General features: G+C 38.2%; 1 protein-coding gene across 2 annotated transcripts; it reads left to right on the forward strand.

The window, feature by feature from the left end:
* Nucleotides 1-5,367: 5,367 nt before the first annotated feature.
* Nucleotides 5,368-25,495, forward strand: LOC112170009 (disease resistance protein RUN1-like). Of its 2 annotated transcripts, XM_024307155.2 has the most exons (5): nucleotides 5,368-6,076; nucleotides 11,505-12,603; nucleotides 12,750-13,022; nucleotides 17,067-17,166; nucleotides 23,769-23,995. In XM_024307155.2, the coding sequence occupies exons 1-5, from the start codon at nucleotides 5,574-5,576 to the stop codon at nucleotides 23,861-23,863; spliced, it is 2,070 nt and encodes a 689-aa protein (XP_024162923.1). In that variant the 5' UTR covers nucleotides 5,368-5,573; the 3' UTR covers nucleotides 23,864-23,995. The 2 variants fall into 2 exon arrangements, with proteins under 2 accessions (XP_024162923.1, XP_024162922.1); XM_024307154.2 differs by lacking the exon at nucleotides 17,067-17,166 and having other exon boundaries at nucleotides 23,769-25,495.
* The last annotated feature ends 1,793 nt before the right edge of the window (nucleotides 25,496-27,288 follow it).

A 27,288-nucleotide genomic window follows, 5' to 3' on the forward strand; every position in this document is an offset into this window, starting at 1 on the left:
CATAAGAAAATTTAAAACCAATAGAAGGCAAAAAACTGGTAAATCGTTCATTCCATGCCCTAGGTGCTTGCTTCAGTCCATAAAGCGATTTTTGTAGCTTACATACAAATGAAGGATATGAAGGATTCTCAAAACCACTTGGCTGAGTCATGTACACCTCTTCGTTTAGGATTCCATGAAGAAAAGCATTTTTGACATCCATTTGATGAAGTTTCCAACCTGAACTTGCAGCTAAACCAAGAATTAATCGAACTGTGGTATGCCGGACAACAGGTGAAAAAGTTTCCTCAAAATCTACCCCATACTCTTGACTGAAGCCCCGAGCAACCAATCTTGCCTTATGTCTAGCAATTGAACCATCTGAGTTTCTCTTTATTTTGAAAATCCATTTGCAGGGGACTAAATTTTTGTCAGGTGGTAATGGGACAAGAGTCCAAGTGTTTTGATTCATAAGAGCATCATATTCCTCTTGCATAGCCTGTTTCCAAGCAGGGATTTTTAAGGCTGCCTTATAGTGAGAAGGTTCAAAATCAGTAGGATCACAACTAGGTTCAGTGAGGACAGATAAAAAGCTTTTCTTCTGCACAATTCCTCTTTTGCCTCTTGTAAGCATACTATGATCATTGACTATAGCATTAGTCAATCCATCTACAGGATGCAAGATATTTGATTCTGACAAATTACTATTGGAAAGCACGTTCTTATTGGCACGATCCAAAATCACCTCAATACCAATACCAGGCTGAGTGTTGACACTGATATTACCATTTTGCTCTTCAAACTGTATTGATGTGTGAACATTGGGACTAAAAGGTGACAATGAATAGTCAGTAGTATCAGTCTCTGATAAAGAAGCATGAGGTGTGATATTGGGAAGAGAACCAAGATCACATACTGTATTACTCAATGGCAAAGAGATCAGATTAGGTGTAGCACCAGTAGAGACAATATTGTTGACAGAGTCATTGTGTGAAGAAAAAATAGTGTCAGAGTTTGAAAGTGAACCTGTGGGAGCAGCTACTGTAGAATTTGGGACAGGTGTGGGCAAAACATGTGGAGGAGTGGACTGAGTATGAGTAAAGTAAGGCTGTACCCTTGAGTGTTGAGATTGAACCATTGACTTTGGAGGTGATGGCTCTGTAGGTTGCTGGCATGATAACTTGTGCTGCAATTGAGCATATGGAAACGTCTCTTCATCAAAAAATACATGCCTAGATATAATACACTTCTTGGTGCCCAAATGATAACATATGTAACCCTTATACCCAGCTGCAAACCCCAAGAAAATACATTTGGCAGTTTTGGCTTGTAGCTTATCAGTCCTATATGGTGTCATGAGTGGATAGCAAGCACAACCAAAAACCCTTAGGATATCTAGAGAAGGCTGTGTATTATATAGTGTGTAAAAAGGAGACTCCATATTATTTGTTGGTGTAGGCATTCGGTTAATGAGATAAGTGGCCAAGGCACATGCATGAAACCAAAAGACTGAAGGCAAGGAGGCAGTTTGCATTAAAGTTACTGCAGTTTCTCTCACATGCCGGTTTTTCCTCTCTGATATTCCATTTTGTTCTGGGGTATATGGACAAGAAAATTGATGAAGAATACCATTTTGACTAAGGAAGTGTTTGAAAGCAGTACTAATGTATTCTCCTCCACCATCTGATCTCAAGGTTTTGATGGAAGCAGAAAAATGATTTTTGGCAAAAGCACAAAGGGACTAAAAGTATTGCAACACTTCATTTTTATTTTTCATAGGAAAAATCCAAGTATACCTAGTACAGTCATCTATAAACAGAACAAAGTACTTGAAACCATCAATTGAAACATGAGGTGATGGTCCCCAAACATCTGAATGAACAATCTCAAATGGTTTTAGAGCCTTAGTCTGTGAACTAGAAAAGGGAAGTTTATGAAATTTTCCTAGAAGACAAGCTTCACAGATAGAGCCATTATCTGATTTACTAACTATACTGCTTTTATTCAACATTTGACTCACAACTTCATTAGAAGGGTGACCAAATCTTCTGTGCCAAAGGGAATGCTTAACAACCTTGCCAAGAAAAGCTGTAGATGAGTGTTGAGTAACTGGAGTTAAAGTAGCTGCCTTAGAGAACTTCTGTAGCTTAGCTGGTAAGTCAAATGGTATAGGGTACAGGCCTTGTTTACTCAGTCCTTGGTAAAGTATTTTGCCCAACACCTTGTCCTGTATAACACACATAAACTCATCAAACCAAACAGAGCAATTATTCTGTTTGCATAACTGATATATAGAGAGTAAATGAGCAGCAAGTTCAGGAATAAGCAATATATGGTTGAGTTTAAGGTTTCCAAGCATTGCATCACCAGTGTGTGTGATTTTTAGAAAGTTACCATTACCAACTTGAACAGAATCAGTGACATTGTAGGGTGCAACATTATTGAGGAGTTGAACTTCACTGGTCATATGATTTGTGGCACCAGAATCTGCAAGCCAAAATTGAGGATTTGGAGTGGCTGCAGCAAGCATTGCTTGAATCTCTTCAGTATGTGGTTGTTGCTGTTGCTGGCCAGGAAAACCGATGATATAATAACATCTATCAGCAGTGTGATTGTCTCTTCCACAGTATTGGCATTCAACATTAGAGCTTGATGCACCTCCAGCATTGTAGTTGTTGAGGGACCTGCAAGTTCTTGCACCATGGCCTACTTTGCCACAAAGTTGGCAAGTGACATGTGCTCCACCAGTGATGTTGTTATTCCTGTTGAAACTACCAGCATTGTTGTAGTTCCTATTAATGCCATTTTTCAATAGACACCATTGTTGTGTCTATTGAAAAATGAGCCTCTGCCAGCACCACCAAAATTGCCTCTTCCTGCAGTGAAATTGTTGTTTCTACCTCTCCCTGCATAAAGGCCAGCCATGGGGAATGAAGTATCAAAGAGGCTGAATGGTGTATATGGAGAGAATCCATAAGGAAGAGCAGGTATAGGAATGTATGGAGACTGTGGAGCTGGAGGAGAATGTGACTGGACAGCAGGCCGTGGTGGTAGCTGACTGAAACCAGGAGGTACTTTTGTGGACTGAGTTGAAATGGCAGGTGAGCTGGATGTACTTGCAGTATGGACAGATACAGGAGATGAATCAAGTACAGTTGAGGTTGATGCATGATTTTGAGCTAGCATGGCAGTGAGTGTCATTGAGGAGCTGGGCTGCATCTCATTTTCAATATCTACTTCAGCAGCTTTTAAAAGTGTCTTTAGTTCTCCCATTGAACATGTCACAAATTGAGCTCGGATTACTGTCTTAATTGCAGCATACTCAGAGGGCAAACCACGCAAAACAACAACCATAATATCTTCATCATCAAGAAATACACCAACGGTTTCTAATGCATCCCTGGCTGACTTGACCTTATCCAAGTAGGTTTCTATATTATCAGATCCTTTCTTTAACCCCTGAAGATTAGACTTCAACTGAAGGATGTTTTGACGATTAGGAGCAGCAAACTTGAGCTTAAGATTAGCCCACATTTCAGCAGCAGACTTACTGCCAACGGCACAGGACATGGCAACTGGACTAAGTGTTTGTCCAAGCATGTTCACAATACTCTGATCTTGAGTCTTCCAGGCAACAAACTCATTGTTGATCACATTTGTAACTCCATCAGAGTCAAGAACAAATTGTGGTGGACAACGAATAGTTCCATCCACAAAGCCATAGAGATTCTGGCCTTTGAGAAAAGACTCAAGTCTAAACAACCATGTAGGGTAGTTTGTCTCATCCAAGAGAATATTAGGTAGGTAAACCGTGGTCTGTGTAGTCTGAGTGATAGGCATGACTTCAATCTTATCAAACTTAGCAAGAAGGCTAGGGGTTTTAACTGATAATGTGACTTTCTGAGCTTGAGACAAAGAGAAGGCTGCTAGTAGTGAAATCAAGAACTGAATATGACAGATCTGTAGCTCTAGTATGAAATAGTACCAAAAAAAATTTAGCAAACAAGCTAGGGTTTCAACAGAATCTTCAACTTTCGGGGTTTATAGCAGTAAACAACACTAGAACAAGAGCGAGCACTGATTATGATGAATCTAAGCTTCGAAGATGGAAAGGAGTACAAAAACCTCAACGATTTTCAGTGAATCTTGAGCTAAAATGAACTTATGAACTTTATAGTAAATTCAAGCTTCTCACAATGAAATCAAGTATTGATTATAATGGATCTGAGCTTCGATGATGTAAAAATGGCAGTAAATCTCAACAAATCTCAAAGAAAGATCTACTAGATCTGATTGAAAACGAAGTACATATCTGTTGCTGCTGAAAATTGATGATGAGCTAAGATGAGTGTATAGAATCGTCAATCCTTGCTTGAATCTCCAACCTATTGTGATCCTTGATCGAACCTGGCTCTTGATACCATGATAGCTTTGAGTATTTGCTTAAAGGAAGAAGAAAAAGTTGAGAGAGATATTTCTGAGAACATGATCGTATTGCTTCATTGTTTCAGAATGAGGGAGCAGCCCCTATTTATACAAGGAATGAATGCACAGATGATGACCACGTGTCAGTCATCTATGCAGAGCTAACAAACTCTATAACAGCCTGGCATCACACAATTACAATGAAGTAAGCCAAACTGAGAGACTAAGGTATCTAACTATGCTAATTAAGCGAAAAACTAATTAACCCTAATTAGCTGAAACTAATTAATTTGACTAACACTGTTAATATATCTCTCATTGTAGTCTTACTCATATAGTACAATCACAATGCATCACTTTTCTCTCTGTCTTTTTTTGTTTTTTGTTTTGGTGAAGTACTACTTTCTCGTGATGGTATATGTCGTTTATATTTATGTTGGTGCATGTTCATGTCTCTGTTATCAACAATATAATGTGTTTATAGTCTTAGACATGTTCATAGGGAGTCGTAGTGTCCAACATGGTTGCAGATGCCCCTGCCCTGATCATGGAGTCGCCTATTCTGAGCATTCTCATGTCTCTTGGGTCTTCTTAAGAGTTGAGAGTCACATGAAGCTAGTGCTGCAGCAAATCATATTAAATGCCTGCCCTGATCATGGAGTCACCTATTCGGAGCATTCTCATGTGTCTTAGGTCCTCTTAAGAGTCGCATGAAGCTAATTGGGCAGCAAATCATACTAAATGCCTGCCCTGATCATGGAGTCACCTAGCTATTCGGAGCATTTTCATGTCTCTTAGGTCCTCTTAAGAGTCGCATGAAGCTAATTGGGCAGCAAATCATATTAAATTCACGAAACTTGACAACCAATTAACTTGAGAGTATCTCGATCCATCTAGGATCAATCATTCTTAATATATAGGAGCATGTATGACTATTAGGTAGCTTCCTCGATCCATCATACATGGTTGTCCTGACATCACATTCTAGTGGAAGCTACGTAGCTGGACAATATTCGTCGACTACTAAACACAAAGAGGATGTGATGTCAGATTGTCAGGACAACCTGCTCACATTCATGTGTTGCATGCCAGAACAATATATCTATAAAAGAGGTTAGAGTCTCCACCATATTAGTTCCAACTCCTTCAGCCTGCTAAATTATTCTAATATGAATTCATTGGCCTCTCAATTTGGAGCCTCCTCCTCTTCTTCTTCCACCCATTCGTGGACATATGATGTGTTTTTGAGCTTTAGAGGGAAGGATACACGCTACAATTTTACAGACCACTTGCATAGCAATTTGGTTCAGAAGGGAATTAAAACCTTTATAGATGACGAGATCACCAGAGGAGAAGAAATATCACCAGCACTTCTCAAAGCAATTGAGGAGTCGAGGATTTCTATCATTGTATTCTCTGCAAATTATGCAGCCTCAAAGTGGTGTTTGGATGAACTGGTTCATATTCTTGAATGTAGAATATCAAAGAAACAAATGGTTCGGCCAATTTTTTACAGAGTGGATCCCTCAAACGTAAGAAACCAAAGAGGTAGTTTTGGTGATGCACTTGCCAATCATGAAAGCAATTTTAAAGGTAACAGGGAAAGAATAGCGAGATGGAGGGTAGCTCTTTCACAAGCAGCAAATTTGTCAGGGTGGACTTTTCTGGACGGGTAATATTTACTTTAAGTTTTTTTTTTTTTTTAAATTTTTTTTTGAGAGAAATGGTCAGATCTTTATTAAATAAAACTCAATCAAAACATTACAATCATTCTTTTTTTTTTTGTTGAATCCTCTTCAGATCGAAAATTAAAGGATCATTATTGTATATATATAATTCATTAATGAGTTTTTCTATTGGAATCTCCAAATTTATTTATCTATTTCTAATCAACAAGAAAATGTTTTAACATGAACTATTATGTGGTTTTTTTTTCTCTTTTAGCTGTTGAAAAAAAAAATGAAGAGTAATCATTTTTTATGAAGTTTATTTATTTTTTCTACTTTTTTTTTTTGAATAATTATTTTTATACTTTTTGTACCTCATGATTAATTATTTCAATAGTTGTTTATTTTATTTTTTCTGTTAACTACTAGCTCTGTTTTTTTGTTTAGCAAATATAATGGAAAGACTTTAGGTTTAGGTAATAATAATAGGATTTCTTTCATTCTCCCTGATCAATATGTGCTCAACATGTATATCATATATTTTTATGTCACATGATCTTAATCATAATTTTAATTCTTATTTAATATATATAACTTTTTATAAGAGTATGTAGTGAAATTGAAAAATGAAAATAGATCAGAAAAATAATAAATAATGAAATATAATATTATTGAAATGGAAAGTCTACAGAAAATAAATGTAATAAATTTTTGTTATAATTATTGTCTTTAACAGTCATTTTATAGTAGGTTATATATGTCATTTAATAATTCATGAAGTAAACACAATTTATACAATTTTAGCAAGATCATGTGATTCATGATTATACCTATAAACATAACACGTTAATCAAATGGCAGGGTGTGAAAACTGAAAACATATGAAAAAAAAAAAATTCAAGTACGTATGTACCTATACAATAGAGTGTGAAAATAATGAAACAATACTTCCACCATTGCAAATTGCAATTAATCTCGATTATGGAGATTTTTAGAAGATGCAATGAGAAAAAATATTAAAAGAGGAAAATGAAGAAGTCAAAACTATCTTTTAAATCACAATAAGTTGATAAATATTGAACCATAATGCGTCCAACAAACTTCCTAATTTGATGTCTATAAATGATAACATTTTTAGAAAATTTCAAAATTAATGATAAAAAATTGGTAATCATATGTTTCTAAGGGGAAATGATCATTTACCCAATTTTAGCTTAAAAATTGTCCATTTACCCAAACACTCTAAGAGATTATTTCCCTAATACCCAATTAAGTATTTTTTTTATTCTTTTTTATTTATTTTTGGGACAATTTTGCTCTCTCCTTCTTTGTCACTTAGTGAGAGAAGTCATTGGAGACCTTGCCAGACTCCGGTGACCAATGGCCGGCCGGGGACTCTGTGGCGGAATCCGGCGATTGGTGACCCGACTCCGGCGACCGGTCACAAGAATCCGGCAACCGATGACCGGAATCCGGTGACCGGTCATCGAAATCCTGAATCCAGCTACCGGACTGGTGACCGGATTCCGGCGTATGAATTTATTGTCCCCTAATAATATCCAGTAACCATATTATTGCCTCCCAATAATCATATTATTACCCTCCAATAATATATCATATTATTGCCCTCAAGTGACTTGCATAAACACCCAAAACCAAAATGATTACACTACAGACACAATTGATTCACTTTTTCTTTTTCTTTTTTTTCCTTCCCCATTACCGGAGCTCACAGTATACCAAAAAAAAAAAAAGTGCTATGGGCACGCACCGGAGTGTGAGGCTGGTGCAGGAGTGGTCGGGGCGTGGTTGTGTAGGGGGAGTGGAGTCCAATCGGGCTGGGATCGAAGTCGGATCGGCATTGGGGCTGAGTTGTGGCAATGAGCCTTGGATTGTTGGATCAGTGGTTTGGGTGACGGTGGCGCTCGGAGGTGGAGACAGAGACGACTCCTTGCTCCCATTTACGATACCATCTACGTCGTCGTCTCTGACCCGAATTCCCACATCTACGGGTTCCCACATCGTCATCATCATCTATGGGTTCCTATCCCACCTGAATTCCCACGTAGGGACCAGCGTCTCCGGGAGCTTCCAGAACGAGGGGTTGTTGGCCGATACTACCGCGAGCAGCAGCGACTGGGATGGTGGGCTTTGACGGTGGGCTCAAGGTCGACGAAGATTGCACCTGGGATGTGTTTGCCGGCGCCGATCTCGGAGAAGAAGGTCTTGTCGATCGGTATCTGGTCGTGCGGCTGGAGAGAGAGAGAGAGAGAGAGAGAGAGAGAGAGAGAGAGAGAGAGAGAGAGAGAGAGAGAGAGAGAGAGAGAGAGAGAGAGAGTATGAGGGAAATACTGTCAAACACTGTTGGATTTGGTAAATGGGGTTAAAAAACTCCTAGTGGAGTAAGTGGGCAATTTTTAGGCTAAAATTGCATAAGTGGTCACGGGCCCTCTGTTTTAATACTTCTTGAGGGCCAATGACAAATAAAGCCACTCTTAATAACTTTATTACTCTCTAGGCCACCAAATTTTTTTCTCCATAAAGGCACACAAATATAAAAAATATCAATATTTATAAAAATACCACTGAGTCAAAACAACTACTATCATTAATATTCGACCCTAGGTGCCGTTCTGACGCCCTAAAACCCTAAACACTACTTTTGCTTCTCAAACACCCTCATCATGGCCACGAATGATGACGTTACAGCAAGCTTTGCATCATCGCTGGCTCTCCTTGGCGATGATGTGGTGGACATCTCCAAGCTGCCAGGAACAGATACTCGGCAAGGTTCTCAGGCATACCTCCTCGCACGGCCTCTCACTTCGAAGTTGTTTATGGCGCCGGATCTGCAGTGACATGTCAAGCGTGTCTAGGTCCTCAATGCTACATTCAAGGTCCAGGAAAGAGCGCAAAAGCGCTTTGTTATCTCGTTCGACCTGCGCAAGGACCGGAACAAGGTATTGCGAGGAGGACAGTGGTATTTTCAGCGAGCACCGATCATCATTCATGAATATGATGGCTTGAAATCCCCCACAATTCATATGGATGAATTGTTCTTTTAGGTAAAGCTACTCAACATACCTCCGACCTTGGAGGTAAAGAATACAATTATCAATGTTGCTTCGATTGCAGGAAAGTTTCTGGAGATGGATGACAAAATGTTCAAAGCAACGGGAGACATTAAGGTTCATGTGGCGCATGATATTGCCAAACCGTTCTTCCTGACAAAAACCCTAAAGCTAGTGCCGGGGGTCATTGAAGAAATCTCTTTTTTCTTTGAGAATCTGTTGGGTCTATGCCGGGATTGCAGTCTCATTTTTCATGAGAAGGGCGTGTGCCCTTATGCAGGTAGAAATGCTGAACCAAACTCTGATCCCAAAATGGTGGAAAATAGGGTGGAGCTGCTTTGTTCTTTTGCACGCTTTGCTCAATGCAACTTCACTGGAGGTGCATTTCATTGTCAAGGCATTCAAACACCCATCCTGCAAGGAATTTGTTTGGCTCTGGTTCCTCCTCCAAGATGCAAAAACTAATGGTTATTCGTAGTGCAAATCTGCAGGCATCAGAGGAAGCCGACAAGCAGCTTGCATTGGTACTGAATGCAGAACAGTCTCCTTTGAAGTGAGGACGAGTAGTTCTCCTTTTGCCTCTCCAAAGAAACTAAAGCTCATGCTAGGGGATCTTGCAGTGAGCAGCAATGGTTCACCTGCATCGTCAAAGAAAGTGAAAATGCCTGCAGCCTCAATCAGGCTTTCTGCCAAATCATTGGGACTAGTAGAAACACCGGGAGGAATGCTTGTTCCTGTAGAAGTGATGCTGTCTCGAGAAGTTGTTCCAAATGATTCCACTATAAAGAAGAAAAGAGGAAGCCATTAGGTCCAAAAACAAGAATGCTTCTAAGTCGAAGAATCAAGTCTTTGCTGAAGATGTGCTTTCCTATCTGCACTCAGGAAAGCCTGCTAGCCCTAACTTGAAGGGCAATGAAAAGATGTAGCTTTTGCTTTATTTTGCCTATTACTAATGCTTTGTTTTCATAGTAAATAGGCTCACTAGAATAAGTGAGCATAACATGTCGAATGAATGATCTAGCCTATGTATCACGGTGATGTGTTGCCAACGAACAAAAAAACTACTTCGAACAAACAAATAAAAAAAATACTTCCGACGAATAAAAAGCTATTGTCGAATGCCCAAAAATCTACTATTGACACACTGAAAAACTATTGTCAATTTTTAGAAAAGTTATTGTCATTCATAAGAAAAGTCACTACCTTCGTTATAAATATTGATATTTCGTATATTTTGGTGGCTTTATGAGGGAGAAAAACATATGTTGGCTTAATTGTTAATATAAGTTCCAAAAAGATACTTATGGGTAATTTGCTAATAATTCTTGACATTTTTTTCTGCAAAATATATTTAATAAAGGGAATATTAGGAATGTAAAAATGGAAAATTAATTAAACAAAATAGAAAAGGAAATAAATCTGATGTGGTAATTGAGTCATTAGCTGGCAATTAACAAAAAATATTAACTTGGACTACAACCAATATCGAATTCAATTTTTTGACTTAGAGTAAATTTTGTCTAAAATGAATGAAGGGCGATCGTTATGTAAATTACGTTCTAGAAAACTCACATATGACATACATGTAAATACTATTTTCAGGTTGAGTCTGATGTGGTAACTGCCAAATAAGTTGTCAAAATGACTCATTTGTCAAGTTGTAAAATATTACAAAACAAAATTATTAAAAAAAAAAAAACAAAGAAACACTAAAAGAATATTGCAAATAATGGATAAACCAGTTGTGGACATTAATCCCACAACTCACATCCCTTATACAAACTTCGGTTACAGATCGATTTGTCACTTCCCCAAACCAACTTCAACGCACATTTTTTCAGTGACCTGCCAATGAGTCACCGGGTCAGTAAACACCAATGATCCACCACTCCCAACAGGCCAAAAGTTCTGATACGTCCCCAAAGGCCAACGCTAACCTCAAGAAGATTTTTGCCCCATTTTGCACCGTTGTCGAAAACCACCATAGTACGTTCAGGGGTGGTTCTTCATTATGTTGACGGATCAATAAAACAAGTAGTCATCGAGAATAACACCATAGCAGTGAGCCAGTGACATCGGATCAACACCAAATTACCCGAACCCGAACTCAAGACTTCAAGAGAGTAGGGACCATATTGACTGAACAAAACACCAAGTCACCAACTAAAGACAAGAAAACCCAAAAACTCTATGGTAAAAAAATCAAAAAAGAAAAGTTATTTATGTTCTTTACTTCTAAAGCTGGGAGATGTTAGGTTACATTTTCACTAAGGTTTTTTCTCTGTTTGAGATATCATAATAAAAGGAACATTCATAGCAATTAAAGTTTCATTTCATTTATTTTTTTGTATTACATTTGCAGGTATGAAGCAAAATTTATTCATAAAATTGTTGATGATATTTCGGCTCAAGTATTAAAACATACCGATTTAAATGTGGCAAAATACCCTGTTGGGATAGAGTCTCGCGTAGAAGATGTGCTCAGACTACTAGATGTTCAAGAAAGTAATGTTCGCATGGTAGGGATATGGGGAATTGGTGGAATAGGCAAGACAACTATTGCTAAAGCTGTTTACAATTTAATTGCCCATAAGTTCGAAGTTAGCTGTCTTTTAACAAATGTCAGAGAACGATCATTATCATACAAAGGTCTAGTAAACCTACAAAATATTCTTCTTTCTAAGATTCCTGGGGCTAACGGATTGATTAGTGTGACCAATACTGATAGAGGAATTAGTGTAATTAAGAAAAGATTTAGCCAGAAAAGAGTTCTTTTAATTCTTGATGATGTGAATCATATAGACCAATTGAACGCATTAGCTGGGGAGTCTAGTTGGTTTGGTTCACATAGTAGAATTATCATAACAACAAGAGACAAGCATTTCCTATCAGGTCATCTAATATATCAAGTCAAGGAATTAAATTATGAAGAAGGTTTAGAGCTCTTCAATTTTCATGCCTTCAGAGGAGATAGACGTGTGGAACAGTGCAGCAAACTTGCAGATAAGATAACACTCTATGCTAGAGGGCTTCCTTTAGCTTTGGTCGTGTTGGGTTCACATCTGTCTAGTATCAGTAAAGATCATTGGCAAGAGCCATTAAATAGTTACATAAGTACTGTTCCTAATCAAGAGATTCAAGAAATTCTCAAAATAAGTTATGATGCACTGGGAGATTTAACTAAAGAAATTTTCCTTCACATTGCTTGTTTCTTTAAAGGTAGAAATAAAAATGATGTGATAGCAATACTAGAAAGTTGTGATCTCTGTCCTAAATATGGTATAGAGGTACTCATAGAGAAGGCCTTCATATCTATTACTGAAGCAAATGATATATGGATGCATGATCGGCTAGAAGAAATGGGTAAAGAAATAGTTCGTCAAGAATCACCAACTGAGCCTGGAAAACGTAGCAGATTGTGGTCTTATGAAGATATTTACCATGTTTTTGAGGAAAATACAGTAAGTAAAATATATTTTTTTGGACTATAAGTGATTTTTTTTTTTTATTGATTCAATAGCCATTTTCTTATAAAGATCTAGAAAATTATAATTATTATTTGGTAGAACTAGCTAGCTTTGCTAATACATTTGCTCTTTCATACTAGGGAACAAATAAAGTTAAAGGCATTATGGTGAAAAATTGTGGATCGGAACATATATGCTTGAGAGGTGAAAGCTTCTCAAAGTTGAAAAATCTTCAACTGTTGATGATCTATGAAGACATTTTTCGCGGAGATCATGTGGATTATATTTCCAAGGAGTTGAGGTTCTTTGAGTGGAAAAAGTGTCCCTTACGGTCTTTCCCATCTATTGATCCAAAGAAACTTGTTTTGCTTAAGATGGATTGGAGTCACACATCACTCGGGGAGGGACTCAAGGTAATTTTTTTTTTTTAGTAGAGAATTAAGTTAACTTATGTGGTAACATTACAGAAAAATCCGTCAAAATAACTTTCCCGCACGTACATAGTACTACAGTACTTACGTAGTTACGTATGCTTGGCATCTCATAAGCACAGAGAAATTAGTAGGGTATAAGAAAATAAGGTACCTGCTCAAATCTAACTTCGTGGTTATCATAGCTACATCAAAACCTCTGAATGAGTTTCCTCATCCGTCCTGTCACTAAGTAGAGCCTTCTACAGAGCAATAGTCATCACCCTATCACTACTAGAAATTTCCCCAATAGCCCCCCTTTATTGGTCACCACAGACCAATCAGTGCCAAAAGTGAACAGTGATACACTGATCTGAAAAATTGGTGGCTATTTTTTTCCTCTCACTGACAATCGGTGGGTAGTATGAACAGTGCACGTAACATATTATTAGTTTAATGAGAATAGTGACTATCATTGCCGATCAGTGGGTATTATGAATAGTACATAGAGCATGGGACTTGTTTAAGGACAATAGTGACCCTATCGGTGGTGAATAAATGGGTTGGGATTAATGGATTATTTGCTACAGAGCTAGTAGTTAATTTTTTGCCAGCAGGGGATGATTTCTTCCTTATAAGGGATGATTTCTTCCGCACATGAGAAGCTTGAGTCTCAGCCTACAGTTTGAAGCGTTCTTAGCCATAAAAGTACCACCAACAAAACAATTCTACCTTTTCTTCATGGCTGAAAATTTAACGAAATCCGACACATATGCCAATAACAAGAGTAATCTCACCCACAAAAATACCCTCTAATCCATATAACCGTATCACCTACCACTGAGCGTGAGTGAGCATCAACCCCACCCAACCTCCCTAGTTTCTGAGGAGAGGCCAAATGGTATGAACCTGGACTCTTACCTAAAGCAGGAGCAATAAGCATAGGAGAGCCAACCGATTAGCAGACCCAAATCGTCAAATATTGGCGGACGAAGAAACTGGTGCCTGTAGAGTCATTAATGGCAGTGGCTGTGACTTAGCCGCAGGTACTTAAGATACAAAGCTGCAACCCATAGGGGTCCCTACACTAGCAACAACACTAGCAGAATCCAACAGTTCAAGTTAAGAAGCTGTTAGTGACAAAAAATTCTGTTTAGGATTTTGACTCACTAATAAATACAGACTGGAGTGGCAGCTGATCAGGAACAATCGAGAAGCTTCTTTTACTTATTGACTGCTGTTTGACTGTCGGCTCGAAGAGAAGAGGGGTCCCTGCAGAAAACCCTCCGATGCCTAAGTCAATATATTTCTTAGTCGAGTGTAGTAAAACAAGTTGGAATGAGCTGTTTTACATGGTCGTCGTGCACCCTATTTATAGGTGTGAGGCAATTTGGGCAACAAGTAGTAATTACTATTGTACTTATACCTGCAGTTACAACCACACTTTATGGCTGTCATTATTGCCGCATTTATAATCCGTAATGATTACCGCACTTACGGCTGCAATCATTAACGCACTTTATGACAGTCATCATTGCCGTACTTATGGCCCATAATGACTACTGCACAGTCCGCACTTATGTCTGCAAATTGCAATCATTACTACGCATTATGACTGTCATCATTGCTGCATATACGATCGTAAAAACCACTGTTTTCATGGTTGAAATCATTCTCGTATTCATGGCGAGATTAATTGTCGTGATTGCGGATCCAAATTCTTTGACAACTATTACAGAAGCAGGCGTGCACAAAGTAGTTGTTGCAGCTGGCCTCTCAACCAATAAGACCACTAAAATAATTGCCACCATTGGTGGAGAAGGACCCTGGCAACTAACAGTGTCATGCCAAGCTATAAAAAATCACACTAAAAATCAAGGATATGCAAATACACATAACCTAGATCCTTGCAGAAAGAGAGTGAAAGTTAATACCTTTCTTTCCAAGTGAAAGGTTTGTCAAGATCCCTCACAACCCACACTCGCACCACCTCATCCAGATCCACACTCTGCTAGTCATCTCTTGACCACTTTCTACATATTGACCAGAGTTTAGGGTTGATCGTGAGGAGGTGGTGTTGGAAAAAAGAAAAGGAGAAGAAAGTTGGGAAATAGTTGTGTTGCGGCTAGGGTTCACATCAAAATAGAACTCTTGCACCTAAAAATTAATAATCCTATGGTTGACCTTTTTTTTCAAATTAACGATTGACTCGATCTAAAAGTATTCAATTATTTTTTTAGAGCATCTCCAACAGATCCTCTAACCTATAATTTACTAAAAATGTAAGGTTTTTTTTTTCCTCAAATACCAACTCCGACATTGCCCCTATCATATCCCTAAATTTCATGTTTACATCACCTATTCGGCTATTCCTATACCGAAAAAAGAGAATATAAATAATGACAATAATCAATATAATTGTGATATATAAATCAATTCCCGACTCCTGTTTTAACCAAAAAATAATCAATTACTTTCTTTTATGTGACATTTAATAATTTTGTTATGATTAGCCAATTAAAATTAAATATTATTTCAATTTTAACTAAACTTTAAATAATTTTTTTTATCAAACTAAATTTCATTCAATAAACTGTAACTACTAACTGTTTGCAATCACATCACCCACAGGGAATACATCCGCTACAACAAACATCAATAAACTACCACTATGACAAACATTAATAAACTATAACTACTCATGCATCCTCACTTGTAAGAGGAGAGACTGATAAGTCAATGGATTCAATGAGAGGGAAGAGATTGGGCAATTTATTGAGCCAAATTGACCAAATATAGCAATAACTTGGACAGCTGGCCTCAATAGTAAACTATTGGGTGTGTCATCCCTGGATCTCCCAATCACATCAGAACAGGCTGGTATTGACACGCACGACTTTAAGCCGACAAGGAACTAGTATCTATGGACAACTAACCAATTGCATAAATCTTGACACCTACCGGAATCCATGACGACAACCTTAACTCGAAAGAGCATGGACTTATTCAAGATTTGAGCACAGACCCAAAAACTAGAAATAACTAACAAACTCAAACAAAAAACTAAAATCGGAAAGGAGACCTCCATAGTCTGGCAACCACCATATACTAATTCAGAGGTATTATCACATGGTCGTAGCACTTTGTTGATGGTTTGCAACTTTCAAACCCTCTTACCATCTCGATGACCGGCACCACAACGATCATGAACAACACTTTTTGATCCACCGATCGTAACAAGCTTGTGCAACTAGTCCAAAGGGATCACAGTTTGCACTCACAAATCCACCGATCGTAAATCCTCTCAATTTTGGCCCCTATAGCCAAATTTAGAGATGAGGGTAGAAAAACACGAGTTCACTACACACAATCATGTCTCTATATCCCAACCACCACCACTACCACACCATCCTCGCTGCACCACCAACATTGCCATCCTACCATCACCAGCAGACCACAGCAACAACACCACCACCGTTACACATCAGAGGTTGCGTTTTCGACCAAATCTGAATCCCCTAATTTAAGATCCCTATCAGGTTCTCCATGTCTATCCACAAGCCCGCACGTCCTCTCTACTGCTAAAGGCGACAACAGTCATCCGATCTAGGGACCCATGTGTTAGAATTTGAGTTTCAATATGTAAACAAACCACAATCAATAACACAACATGGATGTTTGATTGAAAACTGCAGTAGCAGTTTGAAGCATGAACGAATGAACAATAAACTCAGCAATCTTATGTGCTTGAACGTCAGATCTAGTTCACTATTCTTTACAACAACAAACTTTAGCTTATATAGTGCAACAAGCTTAAACCTACCTAACCATCTTGTGGCTAGGATAAGAGTCTAATTAACTATAATGAAAAGTACTTTTATATAACCAAAATATCTAGTTAAACTTGAGTGGAGAAAACACTAGCAGCAATTGGCATTGAGCTATCCTAATTGAAGCAGAAAAGCATTAACTTCAACACTCCCTCTTAATGGTTTGCTTTTTCATCCCCAATAGACCTCTTAGATACTCAATTCTCTTTCTTGGCAGTGTCTTGGTGAAGATATCAACGACATGATCTTCATTATTGCAGTAGACCAGATCCACTTCATTTTCTTCAACTGCATCCCTAATGTAGTGAAACTTCAAGGTAATGTGTTTTGCCCTACTGTGATACACAAAGTTCTTGCTCATGGAAAATGCAGACTTGTTATCACAAAGAATGGATGTTGCAATACTTTATTTCTCACCAAAATATTCAATGACTCTTTTGAGGCAAATAGCTTGTGAAGTGGCAATTGATGCAAAAAATATTCAGCTTTAGCGGTAGATAGAGCCACTGATTTTTGCTTCTTTGAGGCCCATAAAAACACACCAGTTTCAAGCGTGAAAGTATAACTAGATATATTTTTCAATTCATATTGCCTCCCCAATCACTATCAAAGAAACCAAAGAGTTTTGGTTTAACATTTCTCTCATACATTATACCAAATCAATGGTACCTTGAAGGTATCTCAAAATTCTGCTTGCAGCTCCATAATGAATTTTGGTGGGCTTGTGCATGAATCTGGACAACAAACTTGCAGCATACATGATATTAGGTCTAGTTGCTGTCAAGTGAATTAAACTTCCCACTGAACTTCTAGAAATGCTTTCATTTGCACAACCACTTCCATCTTCCTTTTGAAATTTTTCATTGATTGCCCAACAGTTTTGCAACCAAACATTTTAAACTTCTCTAAGATTGCCTTTGCATTTTTTTTTCTGAGTAATGAAAATTCCCTCAACTGATTGAACTATCTCTATTCCCAGAAAATAATGCAAAATTCCTAAATCACTCATTTCATACTTCATTATCATATCAGATTTAAAGTTTGAAATCATTTTTTTCACAATTTCTTGTAAACACCAAATCAACAACATATAAGTAGACAATCAGAATACTTGTTTTACCTTCAGTTTTGGTGTGGAGGGCATGCTCATTTTCACTCCTTTGAAACACTCTATCTGTGAAATAGGAGTCGATGTCACCATACCAAGCTCTTAGGGCTTTTTTCAAACCATAAAGAGCCTTCTTTAGTTTGTAAACTTTTTGCTCTTTACCTTGTGGCTGCTCCACAAATACTTCTTCTTTTAGCACTCCATTTAGAAATGCAGATTTTACATCAAGCTAGAGCAAAAACCAGCCTTTTTGTGCAACAATGGAAATTCGACGTCTTGTGGTCTCATGCCTTACTACTGGTGCAAAAATTTCGCTGAAATTAAATCCAGGTATCTGTGAATACCCTTTTACCACCAATCTTGCTTTGTTTCTTTGGACAGAACAATATGCATTCAGCTTGGTTTTGTAAATTCACTTCACACCAATAACATCCTTGTTATCTGGTTTGTCAACTAGCTCCCATGTGTTGTTTTTCACAATCATAGTGATCTCTTCTTGTATTGCAGTCCTCCATTCATCTTCTTACATAGCTTATTCAAAAAGCTCAAGCACTCAAACAAACTGAATTGCAGCTTTCATACAAATTAGTTAAGGTTCTCATCCTTATAGGTGGTGAATTTGGTGATGATTGTGCATTTGAAAATGCTGGTGAGGCTGTTTAGGACTGTGAGTTGGTGACATTTGGGGTGGATCAAGTTCCAGTTGTTCTGGAACTTCTTGTTCATCTTGAATGTGTCTTGCACAAGTTGCTAAGGATTGAACCTTGCTTCAATCCTAAGATGATCTCTCACTGAAGATAACATCTTAATTTACATATTGTCATTTTCTTTTTCTTCAAATAATAGTCTGTAGCCCTTGTTATGTGAACTATATCCCATGAACCTTTCTAACTTGATTCATCAAGTTTCTGCCTCAGTTCCTTTGGAATATGAGCATAGCATACTGAAACAAAAACCCTCAAGTGATTAACACTTGGTTTTCTTCTACTTCAAGCTTCAAATGGTGTCATCCCTTGAACAGTTGTTGTTGGATGCCTATTCATTAAGTACAGTGCAGTATTCACAGCTTCTACCCAGAATTCTTGTGGCATATGCTTGTCTTGCTCAATGGTCATTTAAACTATTATTCTATTTCTCCTTTCAGTAACCCCATTTTGTTGTGGTTTGTAGCTCACTGTCAGCTGCCTTTCCAAGCTAATATCAGAATAGAAATTTCCAAACTCAGTTGAAGTATAATCTGCTCCTTTATCTAATCTTAACACTTTGATTTCCAGACCAGACTTCTCTCAATCATTGCTTGAAACTTCTTGAACACAAAGAACACATTAGACTTTAGCCTCAAGAAATAAACCCAAGTCATTCTTGAATAATCATCAATGAATGTAAAAAAATATCTGTTTCCAGCTATCGTTATGGTTTTCATTAGACCACACACATCAGGATTAACTAATTCATGTGGAGCTTTAGCTCTCCATGTTTTCTCTTTTTGAAATGAGATAACATGCTGCTTTCAAAATGTATAGCTTTCACACACTTCTGAAATATCATTTAACTTTGGCAAACTATACACCATCTCTTTCTAATACAACTGCTTGAGACTTCGAAAGTTCAAATGTCAAAGTCTTTGATGCCAGAGCAAAGGATCATCTCGCAGCTCCATTTTTCTTGCATTCTCAGCGACATACTTGAGAGTTAAAGGAAAACTTCTATTCCTTTTCATTCCACCTTCCACCATTAGTTTCTTGTTGCTCCCTCCCTAAAATTTTTTACAAGTGTTGTCACGAAAGTGTACATGATAACTATGCTCAATGAGTTGACCAACACTTAGCAAATTTTGATCAAATTATGGAACCAACATGACAACTATGATAAACACCTTTCCATTTCTAGTTTCCACAACAATGCTCCCTTTTCCTTTTGTATTGACTAACATTCCATTTCCCATTTTCACATTGGTAACACTATAGTAGTCAATGTGATCATATAGAAGGTTGACATTTGCAGTCATGTGATTACTGCAAGCATTATCAACAAGCCACACATTCTCAATTACTAGTGTTATAGCAGCATGGCTAACACACAACATGCTAGTATCACATTGTTCCTCTATGCAGTTATATCACTCCCCGATTTTTAAATGTAATTAAAATCAAGATAATCTCACAATTATATCAAACGTGGTGGTTCAGCCATCAATATAGAATATCTGAATTTTTTATTTTTTATTTTAAACCAAGTACATACTGATGCCTTGAACACACAATGTCAATACAGACTCGCTCCGCAGAGTCATATCTTACATTATATATGTTTACGAATTAAGTTGCAACAAAAAAATAAAACGTAAGTGCTCCTCAAAACTTACTACATAGCAGAAGTCTTAACAATGTCAAGCCACAAAATTAGCTTCCTACCCGTACAGCTGTAAATGCAGTATTTCAGCTTAAGCTGCAACTATTCTGACCTGCAGGATTAACCCCTACACCATCGAATAGTGCACCGGGTTGCAACAACAAACCCAGTCAGCTTTTGAAAGATTGTATGAGTAAACTCGAAATACAACAACCAAAACAACTCACACTAATATGTATATACGTATATGTATATTTCACATAAATATGTATATATGACATATATATTTCACATAAATATGTATATACGTAGTCATTCGCTCGGGAATGCCATTAATACCAACTGTAGTCACAGTTAAATAAATAACTCCAAGCCGATAAGATAACTTTGTTCGTAAATGAACATGGTGAGATTTGCTCAGCTCAAGATCCCGCTGCATCTTCACACAAAATGAGATAACCTACAGAACACCCTCTGTCAACTACCTAAGGAACATATGGTCTCAACTCAGTACACGAATCTCAAAGTGATTAAAATTCGAATCCCCCATTTGAACTAAAACCCAAAAGTTATGTCAATCGAGACAAAACTTCATTCGAGACCACCCAAAGTCTCCGGAACACTTTTGGGATGAATATATCAAAACGACAAGTTGATCTAACGGTCGAATCTTCACGGATCGAAAACCGAACAAATCAAAACTATGAAAAACCTAACATGTTCAAACGATCTCCAAAAGACAACCATATATCAAAATACTTGTATTGATGAGTAGATGATAATGGAGCAAGAAACTGCTCCAAACACTGACGGACGCGCCGCCACAAGCGGCTGCGCATGAGCCCCACATGCCGCCACTTCAACCTCCAAACCAGCAAGATCCAACCGTCCAAAATGTAGAGCACAACACGATGATCAACTTTAGTACCTTAGACTTGGGCCAGTTCGCCGCCGAAAGCTGGTTTAGATAGGGTTTTGGCTTCCACTCGATATTTCGGCCACCACACGTTGAATCGAGCTACAAAACCACTAGGATCGAACAAGGACACTGTGGGCTACAAAACTTGACCGGTTTCAAGCCGAGATGTCGCCGGAATAAGGGTTTCCAGCCAGGTCCGCTGCCATCAATCTTTCTGGCGTCGATCTGCTGCTGTGAGTGTAAATCGGAGCAAGCCACCACCACAGGGAGGACCACAAGAAGGAGGCGATCAAATCTGGGTCGGTGCCGTTGCCGGTAGTCGCCGGAAAAGTCGGGTTTAAAAAATGGGGTATGGGTTGGATCTAGGGTTTCAGTGAGAGAGAAAGTTCTGAAAAAATCTGGCACTCACTGAAATGGAAACTTTCTCATTTTTTAGAAATTTCCAAATTTATAGGAAGTTTCCCAAGATGACAAGTTTTTCCGCTGACCATAAGTTTCTCATATGATCTTCGACTTACGTGTGCTGTATGTACACAAACTCATATCGACGCTCTCTACGACTTTCGTGAAGGAAGTTTTGGGAGAAACTCAACGAATAAAAAGTCAACCTTCGGACTCCCTAAAACGATGCGTTCCAAATAATTATTCGACCAAAAATAATTCTAAACCACAAATAACATACGAACAAAGCATAAGAACAATAATTCATACAACTGGTCAATTAGTAATTGCAAGAATTATATAACAAAAATCCATGTCATCACAAGTTAGCTTGATGATTGCCTTGTAGTTGAAATCCTTCTTACCAAACCTGTTGCAATTAGCACATTTTGGCTTTCTCTTAAATCAACATTCACTAGAATGAAGCTTTGAACAAATTGAACACTTAGAATAAGTTGAGCTACTACTGTCTCTTTCATTATTTCTCTTAACTCACTGATCTGACTTGCCTTCCCACTTCTTGTCTTTATTTTTCAACTCTTTTTCTGTTTTCGGTTTCCTTGATTTGAATTAGAACTAGATGGCTCATAGTTTTTCTGGTTTGAACTCAAACGTTTCAATGTTCGAAAAGTTTTTTCAGTTGGATTTTCATCATGACTCATCCACCTCTGATTAAAAGCCTTAAGTGTACTCATAAGATCTTGCACACCAAGAATTTTCATATCCTTAGTCTCTTGTATAATAGAAATTTTAGCATCATACTTTTTGTTTGGACTCATAAGGATCTTTTGTACTACTCACTTTTCAAACATGGGTTCACCAAGAGTTTTCATCTGATTGACTATATCAATTAATCTAGTGCAGTAATCATTTAACAACGTACTCAGCTTTATTCATTCTAGTATACTCAAAAATCTCTTCTCAAGGATTGAAATTTAATAACTATAACCTTTTCAGAGCCTTTGAACTCAAGCAGCAGAACATCTCAAGCTATTTTGGTTGTTTCTTCATATGAGATTTTTGGAAAGATCTCATTTGAGACTGAGTTTTGAAATATACCAAGTACTTTCACATCTTTCTTGATGTTTGTCTTTAGCTCCACTTTTTAAGCTTCTGACAGATCTGCAGCTGCTACAACTGTGTAGCCTACTTCCACATAGTTCCATAGTTCATGTGAGATGAACATGGTTCTCATCTTAATCATCTAGAAGTCAAAGTTCTCCCTACTAAAGATTGGAACTCTAATTTTTGGTGTGTTGCTTGAACCGGCCATTTATCCAGATCAATAACTTAAAGAACTTGTGTTTGATTTTTTTTTTATTCAACAGATGGTACGCCCCAGTTGATGTATGATCAACTAAAGCTCCAACACCATATTACTATTTGAGCTTCAATTTGTAATAAACAAACCACAATCAATAACAAAACATGGATGTTTGATTGAAAGTTGTGGTAGCAGTTTGAAGCATGAACTGAAGAACAAAAAACTCAGCAATCTTGTGTGCTTGAATTTCAGATCTAGTTCACTCTTCTTTACAACAACAAACTTTAGCTTATATACTGCAATGAGCTTAAACCTACCTAACCATCTTGTGGCTGAGATAAGAGTCTAATTAACTACAATATATACAAAGTTACTTTACATAACCAAAATATCTGGTTAAATTTGAGTGGAGAAAACAGTAGCAGCAAGTGGTATTGAGCTTTCCTAATTGAAGCAGAAAAGCATTAACTTCAACACCACGACCTGTTGACCTGGCCACTCCTTCTAACCCAACCGCAACTATACTAAAGGCTTCCATCGGCTGGCACTCTAACGCACCTTTCCCGTTTGACGACAACGTCTTTGTGACGCGCCGCCGATGGATCATGCAGACCCAGTACGAACAACGCTCTCTCTCTCTCTCTCTGACGTTAGGCAAACTTTTTAAAATTATTAATTAATTAATATAAATTTGAGTTATATTTTTAATTAAATATAAAAAGTTAGATAATATTGCTTGTATCGTAAATAAAAAATAAATAAATAACTTAAAATTCAGTTTTTGGGATTATGGTCTAACAAAGTTTATTTATTTATTTATTTATTTTTCCCACAGATGCAAAATTTACTATCTATGGATTTGTCATGGTGTGGTCTCACAAAAATTCCCAACTTATCTGGACTTCCAAACTTAGTGGACTTGATTCTTAAATGGTGTTTAAAGTTAGTTGAAGTTCATCCTTCGGTTGGATTTCTTGATAAGCTGGTTAAGTTGGACCTGGAGGGATGCCAATTCCTTACTGTTCTCCCAGGAAGAATCAATTTGAAATCTTTGGAAACTCTTAGCCTGCGGTATTGCCATAGGCTTGAGAACTTTCCTGAAATCTTGGGAGAGATGAAGTCCTTAAAATGTCTTGATCTAGCGGAGACTGCCATCAAAGCATTGCCATCATCAATCCGATATCTCATTAATCTCGAAAGGCTAAACTTAAGAGCATGTGGAAATCTTACAAATGTACCATGCATCATATACGAGTTGCAACATCTACAGTGTCTTGATCTCCAGTATTGCCAAAAATTGGTTACATTTCCAAGCAAGTCTGAATCACTTCCTTCCTTGACTTCAACCAAATCAATGAACTTGTATAATTGTCAGAGACTGTGGTATAATGTGGCTCGTGACATGGCAAAGATGAAAACGAATCTAGTGAAGGATGATGACCAGGTATCGACTCTGTTGTCTCTCTGTCTCTCTTGTCAGAAGTCTGAATTCCAGGTTGTACTTTCTGGAAGTCAAGTTCCAAAGTGGTTCAGCTGCCGTAAGGATTTCAGTAATCCAGACTACACCTTCACCTGTAAGTTTTGTATTGAACTCCCTCAAAATTTCAAATGGGAAAACAAAGGATTGGCACTTTGTATTGCTGCTGAAACATCTTTAGATGTAACTAGAATCATACGTGCAATCCACATCAATGAAAAATTGATTTACCGCAATCCTAATTCAGAAGACGGCCCAGTTCTTCTTCAGATGTCGGCTCATGTGTGGGTGTACTACATCACATTCCTTACAATAATAAGGAGGCTTAGTGAGAGTGGGTCACCGCCACCATATATGTGTCGAATCAGGTTCGAATTTGAATATTATGATGTGGTGGGAAGCTGTGGGGTTCATGTAGTAATGCCACAACATGAAGATGTGTCTATGGAGCTATTGGTCCATGAAGTTGATGATGAGCACTCCAGCTTCAGTGATGAAGACTTTGAAGACGAGGAATTGATCCCAGAAGATGAAGACTTGAGAAATGCGTACTTGTCTCAAAATGATGACCATCATCACCAGAAAGCAATGAATCCTCGAAAGAGGAAGGTCAACTGGGTTGAACCAAATTCTTGTCAATAATTTTGTGTTCCAATCTCTCCATTGAGGTGCTCATGTGTTACAGAATTCTTTTCACTGTGTTCACAATGCAACGCGATTGTATATTCTACGCGTATAGAGTTAATTTAGAGTTATTATTTTTAGGTTGATTCAACATGCCGACTATATGATTATAATGGCTGTAACTTAAAGGACGTTGGTTTCTTAGATTTTAGTCTATGGCTACAAATGAAATCTTACTTAATTGCAGTCTCTAGCTAGCTAGCTATGAGAAACCCGGATCGCGCGCACTAGTCATCTTCACCTTTAATCAACGACACAGCCCAATTCATTATGCCCCGGAATGTATTCAATGAAATTTCCCAACCAAATGCAATCTCCTTCCTCTGTGCATGGCAACATTCTCCTTAGATAATACCTCAAAGCAGTGGGCAAGCCAGTTGATCATTAAAGAATGTTCAGCAGCGCCAGAATGAAAAACCACAGCCAAATCAGGGAACATACAAATAAGATCAAGAATGAAGCGGGAAGTAGTGATGCTCTCGATATTTTGGAACACATAACATGAACAATGTCCTCATTACTGAAATTAGGCTCCCCTTCATTTGTGTATTGTGAATAGATGAAGAAAAAGGATTTAAGACCTTGAATGGACTACTATATATGGGTTTCCTTGTTAAGCAATGGAAATAATGTGAACTATAGAGTAAAAATTTATCTACGGAAATCTGGAAATAAAAGCAAGATGAATTGGCCAGAAATCCTTCTTTCAGTTTATTATCAAGTTAAGTATGATCCAATTTTTGCAGACGCTTTGAAAACCTTTAAGAGAGTTATAGTACATCTGTACATGTGTACACTAGTCACTACTACCTATAAGATCATGCTTAACAGCTAAATAGAGAAAAACCATTGCCAATTTGGTTTCATTGATAGATAAGAAATTAATTGATTTACAGTACGTGTAGATATACACCGATTGATTGGCTTCTACCAAAAAAAAAAAAAAAAAAATCTGCAGGTAGCAATAAAAAAGAAAGTTGAGGGTTGTATTCGTTTGCGTGCGGAAGCGGCGACACATATGGACAAGCTCAAAAAGGCGAAAAGGGATGGTGCGTTCCGCGCTGTCGATCACTACCTTCTATCGTCCAACTTCAAGGAGACAGTGAACAAAGCATTCTCAGATGGGGCCTTGCATTCAATTCGTGATGGTATCGCTGGAGGACGGATTGACCAGGATAAAATGGTTTGTGATATGTAGGCGTAGAAAGCGGCCAGGTCGCAGGCCAGTGCTGCGAGTGGTGGCCGTGGAGGGGGCATTGTGATCCGGGAACCACCGGTTGCTTCGGAGCGTGGCGCGAGCCAGGGCCGGGGGTCAAGAAGTTGGGGACGCTTATGTTGATGATCATAGTGAAGCGCCAGTGGTGGATACCGAAGGCAAGAACGTTGGGGGGCGAGATGGAGTGGTCGAGGGGACACGCAGTGCGGAGGGCGAGACGTAGTTTACCTTCAGTATCTTTCTTTTTTGTTTGTTGGCGATAGGCTAGCTGATGTGTAAATGCTTTGAATTTTGTGGGAACATTGGTCGGTTGGTTTGTTTCTGGAATTTACTTTTTTTTTTTTTTTTTTTGGGGAATACAAGGAGTCATTTGTTGGGAACATTTACTTCGATGGGGTGAGTTTGGGGTGGAGCCAATTCACAACATGGCTTCTTTCTTGTTTTTCATTTTGCTTCTTCTTATGAAATCATTCCTTCGAATTGTCAGTTTTCCTTTCTAGATTTCTGGGCTTTATAGTTTAATCTCATGCCTGGGTTATAGGCGGGCTCAGCCTCTCCATAACTTGGGGGTTTGAGCAATCAATGCTCCTGGGGAACTGAATCTCCGTTCAAGTGAGAAACCCAAGGGCACCGATTGCTGGTGGTGCGGCGCGGCTACAATGATGGAGATCGGGCTGCGATGGGGCAGAGAGTGAGTATGTCCCCTAGTCTTTCCCACTAGAATTTGACCAGCCCGTCGGCGCCGGTGGCAGTGATCTTCTTCCGGAGCTCCTCAAATTCTGAAGAATCAGGCTTTTCGGAGGAGTGACTTTCACCTAGAATAGACTTATGTTTCGTGTTCTTACAACGAGTAGACTTTGATATATCGATATTGGCCGCAAAGCCCTTTGTAGTAAATGAAGTCTTGATTTTGATCCTGCCTCTTTTGTTGTGGCATGTCGAATGTTCACGTTTTTTTTTCCTCTTTATCGATTGAAT

The sequence above is a fragment of the Rosa chinensis genome, chromosome 6 (assembly GCF_002994745.2).
Source record: "Rosa chinensis cultivar Old Blush chromosome 6, RchiOBHm-V2, whole genome shotgun sequence".
NCBI lineage: Eukaryota > Viridiplantae > Streptophyta > Magnoliopsida > Rosales > Rosaceae > Rosa > Rosa chinensis.

Bases quoted from the DNA above. Each gene is read 5' to 3' on its own strand.
- LOC112170009 (XM_024307154.2), top strand. From the start codon at position 5,574: ATGAATTCATTGGCCTCTCAATTTGGAGCCTCCTCCTCTTCTTCTTCC. The intron at 12,604-12,749 runs GTAAGTAAAATA...CTTTCATACTAG, and splicing joins ATGTTTTTGAGGAAAATACA to GGAACAAATAAAGTTAAAGG. The intron at 13,023-23,768 runs GTAATTTTTTTT...TTTTTCCCACAG, and splicing joins CACTCGGGGAGGGACTCAAG to ATGCAAAATTTACTATCTAT.